This window comes from Ischnura elegans, chromosome 13 (genome assembly GCF_921293095.1).
Source record: "Ischnura elegans chromosome 13, ioIscEleg1.1, whole genome shotgun sequence".
Classification (NCBI taxonomy): Eukaryota; Metazoa; Arthropoda; class Insecta; order Odonata; family Coenagrionidae; genus Ischnura; species Ischnura elegans.
In genome coordinates this window covers 10,089,692-10,099,980 of record NC_060258.1, presented here as the reverse complement: position 1 = coordinate 10,099,980, position 10,289 = coordinate 10,089,692, and the positions used below count along the sequence as shown (strand labels likewise).

Here is a 10,289-nt window from a genome sequence, read left to right as displayed (position 1 = left end):
CGTGGAAGTGAATCGCATGAGCGCCAATCTGGCCTTTTTCAAATGAGGTTAAAATTTGACCATTGCCATTCGTTTAAAATGGGATTTCTAAAACCAAATAATTTGCATATTATGAAAACCCTAATGGTGGGTGACGAATACCAATCAATGCATTTCGTTTTCTTTGATGAAGGAAACTATGCTATTCAGAATAAAAGATAAGAAATGCTTAATAAAGGGATCGTTTTACTGCATGACATGACAAATGACCATGGTACTATAGAAAAGGGGTGACAATATTCAAACGCATTTTTTAAATTTTTCCCGAAACTGAAATCTGGAAATTAGTGGGGGGGGGGACTATTTTCTGAGGTGAACTATAATCAGAGAAACATGGTGTTCCATGAACCAGATAATACACAATGTTATGCAAAAAGTCGACTCGTATATGTAAACATAAACGTGGATTTGAATACTGATCCTAATAATAATGAATAATGTAAAGGCACTGATGTCGTTTGCACGAATGAAAACTAAGCCTATTTACATACAATTTGTTTCAGCAAATAGAGAGATAATGCTGCTATCTTAGAGCAGGTTTCTACCATAATACTGATAGAAAATAGTTTTTTTCTTTCACTTTATTACAAATAGTACTTAAATGTGGCAACTTCAGTTTAGGTTCGTAACTACATATATCAAACCTAAAAACTTATATTGTGAGCATTAACTACATTTAAAATGCCTTAAAAATACTTTGTTTTTGTTTCAAGGAATCAGACACAGATCAATAAACTGTGTTTTGATTATATTAGGTACAATAAAATTCGATGGAAATCAGTTTTTAGCTTTGTTTATGATTTACAAGACTTCACATGTTGCTAATAAGTTAAGTACCACAAATTTCTCGGCCGACGACAATGGTATCAAAGAGAATCTGTTGCAATCTAGAGTTGACTGCCATTAGTAGATCTGTTAAGTGGATTTTTCATATAAAATCCTAAATTCTGATAATGTTTACCAAGTAAGTCACTTACCTAAGACACTAGCTCCTCATTTTGGGAATCACATGGTGAATGAAGAAGAACGTGAGCAAAGGCACCTGCTCCAGCAGTTTCGACATTCCTTCATTCGAACCGTACTTGACCAGCATTCCCGGGACGACCGAAATCAAAGATACTTCTCTCGCTAAAGATGATTTCATACTGAAGGCATGATATACACAGCCATCCATGATCACTGACTCCTTCTTCTGCGATGTTTCAAGCACAATTTTCTCATACAGTTTCTCATACATTTCATCACCACATGCATAAGGACATCCTCGGTTTTTGAAGGTCAAGTACATCACCATCTGTGCCAAGCTCTGAGCCAGGGAAACTTCAGGGTCAAAAGTTTCGTTTACATATTGGCCCCTTTTATATAACCTGAATAGCCCAGACACACCTCCCAGGTAAACCCTGCATTCAAAAATGTCGGCAAACGTTAGAAATGCTGTTCCATTACATTTTTCACCATCCAGGTTGACCAATCGTCCCCCTAAGTTTGAGATATTGGAGGAATCACAATCGATTAGTACTTTCACTCCACCATTTCTCTCCAGGAACTTCAACATAAGAGAGGTGAAGGGGGATGCTTTGTATATCTTTTCGTAAAAACCTCTGACTTTCTGTGTTTTCTCCTCGTTATTCATCCGTATTTCCGTGAGACTCATCATCACGTCAACACATCTATTCTGGGCTCTATTATTTCTCTCTTCTTCAGTTTCCTGGTCTCCGTCCTGAGGAGCGCCACCTTCAGGCGAGTCTGAAGATTGAGAACTTGCGTCGTCGTCCTCCTCTTCCATCTCTGCCGCCACATAATCCTTCACAGGAGCGATATCTTCAGATAATCTAGTGACGCTCTCCTCCAGTTTTCTGAGCAGAATATCTCTGGACGTGATCTCTCTGTGAATCTCGTCTCGCAGAGAAGCAAAATCGCTGGATAGGTAGTTGCGCAATTCATCCGTTGAATCTCTGGCTCCATCCTCTGGTTCCGATTTCCTCTTGAAGGTTTTCCTCTTTCCGTCAGCCATTTCAACTGCACCGAGAAATAAAAAAAGAAATGTATTGAGTATGAGGGCTGCTCAGGAAATAATGCACCACTATTGTTTTCTCAGCTGACAACAATGGTATCAATGAGTAAAATTACGTATGTAAAGTGAGTCGGATTTTCAGGATCTCAGGATGGAGGGATGTTGGAAAATAAGCGGGTTGAATTCGATTAAGAAAATGGTGGTTGGGAACAAGGAAACCTTGATTCACGAATGCAAACTCAGAAACGCATTTAATATTAAACGAGCAACGTTTATTTCCATTGATGGTTACTAGGGGACTCAGATTTACTAACAAAGAATAAGCACACATTACATGCACGACCATAATCACCACTGGCAACAAATATAATCACACTATCAGACACAAGTTTTTTATGTAAATTACTGAAATTGCATCAACACACTGCATAAGGACTCTCTCTTGGTATTTTTCATTCTCTTATCATGTTTAATGAACGCCGCACCAAATGACTGTTGGATATACGATCAATTATTTTTATTCAAGTTTTTAACCAGAAAGTTTAAAAATCATTCATATATGGGTAAAAGTGAGTATGAGTTGTGGAGACGGTGGCCATATTTATGTCATTAAAATATATTTGTGAATACAAGCGAAATACAGATGTATTTCTTATTTCAATTTCAGCTTTCATCGGCGAAGTATAGACGTTGGAAAATGGTTCACAATACATGAAAAATACAAATAATAGTTCCTACAAAGATCAAAACTAAAAGCAACATTAAAATTTTAAACAAAATTTTAAACCAACTCTTAAAACAAGAAAAATTGAGGGGTCAATATTTCGGCTCCACTGTCGCCATGAGCAACGCGAGTGAGTGATACAGTTGTATTCATTGCCATGGCAAACTCAGCTGTATCGGCACCTCATTCGAGAACGGGCGATTGCAGGATCTTCGGCATCTATCCGAAGGAGCGCGTGTAAGAGACGCACCTTTTTTTCAGAAATGGAATCGGAAAACTAGGGTGCGTCTCTTACACAAACTTCTCATCTTCCCCCCGTCGCATGTCCAAGGGGAACTGAGTGCCCTTGGTTTTCAATGTGAGTCAGTCATCTGAAACCATGGGTCAAAAACAAGCGGCAGGCAGGGGAGTTTCTCCCTCAGTGACGTTGTATTTTTAAAATGTTCCTGTTTGCTTTTCTCACTCGTTAACACCGTGCCGTCGAGTCGGCAACTCAGAGGTTAACACGGAAATATATCGCGTGGGGTTTTTCGCTCCGGAGTACACGCTAAATTTACTTCCACGAGTGGGCATCCCGCGGCATTTATACTGCAAATAGTAATCGCGTATCAAACGTAGAGAAACACGTAGTTTTGAAGGACAATACGTAGTTAATAGTTAACATATGTACTTTAAAATGCGCCAATCATCATTATTATTATTATTTAAACTTAAATAATGATCTAAATTAACTAAATGTTATCCAGTTAAGGGGACCAGAATTATTATTTTGGTGGATTAATCGACTGTCTGGAGGCATGACGAGTATTTTTTTAGGCCATTGGATTTCGACGAAAATATAGACAAGGAATAAGGTACGAGGCAAGCAACACTGTAGACTTGAATCATAGAGATCGGATCTTTGCAAGGAACGACTTCGTCCATCTCAACTGCCCGTCTCCGCTACCAGGCCAGCTTCCGTATTTGGGCTCCTTGCTGAAACAGACCCAAGCCGCGACCACCGAGAGAGAAGGCCTGATGCCTTTCATTTCACCGACGTCACGAGCCGTAGGCTAACAACCACGCCTTCCGACAATGCTTGCAGTTGTTTATATTCATAAGCCATTGCGGTGACAATGGTGATAAGGTTGTTGAACGCTAAATTTTTTTGAGGTTAAAAGCTTTTGCGGAGGTTTTGTGGGCAACAGTATTGAATACAACTGTTCAAGAAATGGTGTATTTATGTTGTGTGCCTCAGAAAATTTTTATCGTCCTTGAAAGTGAATTAAAAAGATATTTGAACTAAACACTGACAGGTAGACGAATTGTTTTTGGTTTCTTGAAATAATTCTACTCTCGAGTGTACTTGCAGGTTGATTTCAATATTATTTGCGTTATCGCTTGAATAATTAATGGTTTCAATTATTTCATAGTACTTAAATATCTTTGAAATTCTCGCATTTCAACGCTTATATAGAATGCTGCGCATATCCTCGTGTAGATTTTTTCGCATTAAGTATAGTTCTTTCACAGGTATTATGTACCAACAAATCGTGTTAATCTAAGTGCGATTATGTACAGAGAAAAATCTTAAAGTCTTTGAGGGTATTAAATTAATGATTCCTCGGTAGGTAGTAAATTATGAAAGCATGTGAAACGATAGGGATGAATTAATGGGCTACCTTCAAGCGAGATGATAATACGGCCCATGTCTAAGTTGGTATTTTAGATCAAATATTGTTAATCAAATAACCATTGTATGCACAGCGAATTATTTAAGTCTTACTTACTACACCCTTATCAGAAGAAGGTAATCTTCAGCGATACTGAAAGTAGAAGCCCCGTGAAGAATGTAAAATTCCTATGACTTCTCTGTTATAAGTACCACTAATGTTTTACTGATCATAAGACTTTTGATGATATTCCCGAGGTTTCGAATGCATTCGGAAGCAGCCTGTTTCTCTTCAAAGAAGATTTTTCGGCGAAGGCGTTGGTCCATTTGAAACAATTACGTTTCCCGAGGTAGGGATATACTGTAAATATCTTTTAAATGTAAGTACATAACAGTGGTGCCGACTCCATGGGGCCTGAGGGGGCCCGAGCTCCATCTAAAATTCGTTATGGCTGTGAGAAAAAAATATGCCAGGCTTGTCCATTTTCCCCGGAGTGTCCAGATATCGAATTCGAGTTATCTGGGTTCTAATGTTGATCACACGAATCTCTTTTAAAATGCTTATGAAAGTTAAAACTCACTACTTATAAAATTTTCCGGGCATGTTCCCCCGGTTTGGGCCCCCCCAATATTTTTTGCAAGTCGACGTGCCTGGTATATACGTTGCATAATGGAAATCGTAGCCGGAGAAATGTCTGTTTACGTATCGTTTGGTTTTCTTACGTATTCCCCGCAAATCGACACTATCATCGTGTTCGTCACTGCCTCCGTCCGCCTACGACTCGTGACGTATCACGGCGAAGCGCTCAGGCCTTCTCTCTCGGTGGTCGTGCCATGGAAGCAGAAGGACTTCTTCCACGGCCAAGAACACGTTCCAACGAGATAAGGAGGGGAGATGCGAAGGAATCAGCACTGGCGCGGGTGGGCAACAGATGGGAGGGGGCCTCACAATTAGGTACTTCTTATCGGACCACCCCGGGAAACCTCGAGAACTACAGCGGATTAGAAGCAGCTCAGCGCTTAGAGAGATCAACGTATCCCTAGTAACACCAAATTGATTGTGTCTGTATATTTTTAAAAGATTTCGAAATACATCGGTAAACAGATTTGCAAATCTGTATATAACCGAACTCTTTAACTTCTCATAGATTTCTGCCCTAAGTTTTTAGGCCTACCCTTTCCCTCCAAAGTTGCACTATCATTTACGATTTCACACTTTTGAAGGACAAGACAGAAGGACTTTGCCGTGATCCGAACAACTTTTTTCGTCACTTAAACTTGGAAGTGTTACATTTTTATAAAAAATGATCGAAATAAATCGGTGCGCACAAATTTTTTTATGCTATTTAAGATTTTTTTAAGGTCATCTATAAATGACGCTCGGATATGGCGAAGGGAAAAGGCTTAGGCGGTCGCTGTATTTTTTCGTGAATAAGCCCAACACTGGTTCTTACCACAGGGGTGCATCCATATTCCACCTTGTAAAAACTCATGATTGAGTAGGCTAATATAATTTCATGTACCATAATGTGGAATACATGTATATCATTATTATAAATACCCACGGTAACATTAAGTAGTACATATTTTTTAATTGTTTCACGTTTTTTTATTTATGATATATTTCGGAATTTTATTCGTTTTTAGTTTGGTATTTTTTTAATTCTTCATGCTTCTATCATGCCTTTTTATTTTAATATTAATGCATATGATGATACACTTTACCAATCTCCGGTAGGGTCAATCAGCTTTAATTTCTCCTTTCTTCCTATCCAAAAAAATGCAGTGCACCTTAGTGGTGTTTGTAAATACATTAATTATTCTACAAGGAGAGAACTCAATGTGTTCTCGTCAAGTCAGAGGTGACTCTTATGAGCCGTTTCTGACTTATGGTGCCGCTGATCGTTGTATTTACACGCAAAAATTTATTGGGGAACGGAAAAAATTATAGTTAGTTATGAATACGTGTCCCGTTTGTACCAATTCTATACCTTCCGAAGATAGGACCTAATACACAAGTCTTTCGACGCGCACTTGAGACATTGGCTGCGCATGTAATCCTTCGAAAACGGCTCTCTTTCTTGTCGAAGAAGGTTGGTGAACCAATTCTCAATAGACTACGACCCAAGGACAATATCACGGACTCCTTCGGGGGCTTGGAAGAAGGGAGCACATTGTTTGGAAAGTGAGTGCAAGGCCATCTAAACTCAAAACCCATTCATTCCAGCAAGGGACATTTCCTCTTCCATTCAGGATTGCATGTCTGACTGTGTGTACCACGGTAAACAAAAATATTGAAATACATTTATATAATGTGCACAATAAATACAACAAAAAATAGAACAGATATGCTATCACTACTTCACGACCTGGTTTCTCAATGTTAGCGGTAAAGTAAAAAAAAAACTGCTTTCTATATCAGCGTTTCATAGCATCATTTTGAATGTACACACGTTTAAAAAAAAATAATTCAGGTAATATTGTCCAAAACTTCTTAAAAACACTCATTTCCGTTGCTAGTGACCCTAAAATTGTTGCCGCCAGGGGATTTGTACTGTGGAACGCCGATTTATCGTTCACGCATTTTTTCATTTCCACGTTCCCGCAATTCATGCACGTTCACCGTTAATATTTCACATATGTAGGCAGTGTAATTTTTCCCGCATCTTTAGTTCCCTTAAGAATCGTTCTCCCGCATTGATCGTTTGAAGATCGCGGTCCCGTCGTAAAATTTTCCCGCATCCATTGTTTGACGAAAATTAGAAGAAATATATGCAATGTGTCATTTACGGCTAATAAGGACAGGCACAGTGTTTCAATCTTCGCCAGGAGATGGAACTACCGTAGAGAGAAGCTCAGTGCCGTGGGAAAGTAACATTTGCGCATTTCCCACGATTCGCTATCCCCCTCCATTCAGCACTCGCCTCCCCAACCCCTCTGACCCTTTTCTCTTCTCCGAAATAAAAAATGGTCCCAGCTCTCACAGGGATCTTGTTACGAAGACCTTAGCTTCGAAAAAACTATCAAGTTACCCGAGAGCAATATAAAAGTGTTTCACGCCCCCCTCCCTTTTCTCACCCACTGCCTACTTGCCTATTTCAGCCTACCAGCTTCAAAGTTCCCAGTTTCTTGAGGTCAACTGCTGCATGAATCACCTCTTAGACTAAATGGTGTTTAAAAATGATTTTCGGCAATAGGTATTGTACTTTTATTAGATTAAAATATTTGTAATGTGCACGTAATGCAAAAGAGAACAAGACCAAACACGGCGTATATCTAAAGTTATTTAAGCATTTTAAGCTAGGAAATAGTTGGAAAAATAAATTAGTGATTTCTGGAGATACACGATATCCTCGCAGCTGAGCTTTTCGGCAGTTGATGCGGCATTTTTTTCCGAAAAAAGGTTTCATTTTTATAAGTTTTATTTTTATCCGTCTTCGGACCACGGCCCTTCCGAAGAAACAAGTGAGAACAAGATGGACTGAAAACAATTGAAGATGAATGAAAGAATTCGGGTAAGAAGCGCGTGAATATTGCAGAACGCCTCGAGTTGGGCGTGCCGCTGACGATTAACGCAACATTGTTCACACTTAGCACACTGCCTCAATTATTTAAAAAATATATTTATTATACAGGAACATTTCAAATGATAGACTATTATTGGCCTTTGTGATCCATCTAACACCCAATTACAGCGCCGGCGAAAACGGTTGTTTTATGCAAAACATGCAAATTGCTCTCGTGAATATGTGTACTGGAAATAGCGTTTGCAGGATAAGAAGTTTTACATCAGACGAAAATCCATAAAAGCAAGTGCAGCAGTGCAAATGACGAATGGAGAGCAAACATTTTTCAGCGAAGTGGCGTGTTCCATAAGATTTTTAAAAGAGATATTGGTGGAATCAACAACATGACCTAATTGTATCTATGAAGTACTAGTACTCCTGTGATAAACTAAAATCTTGTTTATATCATATAAAGAATATCATAATTTCCAATCCTTGTTTGTGTCCTCCACAGCCGAAAAACGTTCAAAGGGGGTGGGGTAGTGATTGGTAAAAATAATCGATCATTGTACTGCGATTGTTTTGATTATGTAATCGTTTATGAGGCGTCGATTTAATCGTTGAATCGATTACTTAAGCTCCATCTCAACTTTTAAAAATCGTATGCAATAGCTGTTGCTTTAATATATCTCCATTCGCGTGAGAATCAAGTACCGGTGGCTTATTTTTATATTGCAATTATACCGCAGTACATTTGAATTGATAGTGATGATTAAAATTCGTATTGAAAATTGGAACGATATCCTCGCGATTATTATAGTATCGGTGCAATCGCATCAATTCGTTGCCTGCACATAATCGGTAGAATCATCGGTACACGGAATTGCGCAGTCTGACGTACGTGCGAAGGCGAAATAAAAAACGCGTCGTGTGAAAGCGGTGAATTGCTAGAACGTATGCGAGAATGCGTGGATGCGAGACGGCAAAATAGCCCGTTCTAATTTCGTTCATGCATTCGCGCAATTCCACGCTGCTTTAGAAATTAATGCAGTTCTAACCTGCGCAATTCCGTGGCCCGTGTAAAAAGGCCTTTACACTGGATTGATTCTTGGAAAGCGATGATCATTGGATACGATTAATGGATTGCGGCGTAATTTCTCCCATTTCTAGGGTGGGGTGATTGAGAGTGGGGTGGGTTCAGCCTGGTTGACGAAGTGGGGGGTGATGGAGGAAGAGGGGTGCGGAGGGGTAAGGGGTGGGTGAAGGGACTTGTGCCTCGCCTGCCACTGCGTTTCGTTGGCCGTGTTTTCATACGACGCACCCCAGCTCAGGAAAACAGAGGGTGGGGTGGGAAATGCTAGTGGGAGGGGAGGGATACAAGTGGAGGGGAGTTTGGGACTCTTGAAAGCATAGGGGTGCAGGAAACAGTAAACAAAGGTTTCGGAAAGAAATATCTCTCGGAGTTGTGTAAGAAAGTTCATGGTTGGAGTTGGAAGTGCCATTTCATTACGAGTACCCAGCAAAATAAATTGGTGGTATATAGAGCCTAACGATATTGTAACTTAAATTCTTCATTTTATGCAATATTATTCACCAGTACATCTTAAAAAAAAGCAATGAAGAGATATAATTTCACAATTCAAAATTCAATAAATACATTTCCGTACAGCTCCTATAGAGGGTATACAGTCGCAGGGAACCAGTTTGCATTATCCTCATGGACAGCTATGTCTAGGAGTGCTATAAGAAAGTTCATTAATAGAGTTGGAAGTGCCATTTCTTTACGAGTACGCAGCGAAATAGAATGGTGGGAAATTGAGCATAATATTTAACTTGTTTAATCAGGAAATTATACGGTAAATATGCAAAGATCGGATAAGATCATATAAATAAAATAAGAGAGATAGATTGTAGAACAGACAGATTCAGAATGTCTTTTTTCCACGATCAATAAGAGATTATAACGGCAGCGACAGAACTCATAAATAGATTATATGACTTTTAGTGTAGCCAACTAACCTATGTAAAACTTAGCATTTCCTAATTTCATTTTTATTCCTAAGAACATATGATTGTATATTTTATAGTATGCGTGACGTTTTTTGGACGGTGTGGCGTTCATGTGGGAGTCCAATTGCATGCTGCATGCTGGTGATTCATCACCCCCTGCCAAACATCCTAGAGGTGGCTTGCAGGGTATTATGTAGACGTAGATGTAATATATTAGTTAAATAAATCTGTTGTTTTTTGCTCTTCCACATTGGCGTCCAACTTTCATAGATGGGAACTTAACCTTTTCCCAAATAAAGATTTAAACACACGTGTGGACGTTTCTTGACACGAGAGACGAAAGCC

The 10,289-nt window shown here is 39.3% G+C and overlaps 1 protein-coding gene across 1 annotated transcript in view; it reads right to left on the bottom strand.

Annotated features, from left to right (window-relative positions):
* Nucleotides 1-1,024: 1,024 nt before the first annotated feature.
* LOC124170000 overlaps nucleotides 1,025-10,289 on the bottom strand; it is a 79,026-nt gene continuing 69,761 nt past the window's right edge. Inside the window, exon 2 of the mRNA XM_046548687.1 lies at nucleotides 1,025-2,058. Within this exon, the coding sequence (XP_046404643.1) occupies nucleotides 1,025-2,053 (1,029 nt within the window). The 5' untranslated portion in view covers nucleotides 2,054-2,058. The remainder of the gene's footprint in view (nucleotides 2,059-10,289) is intronic.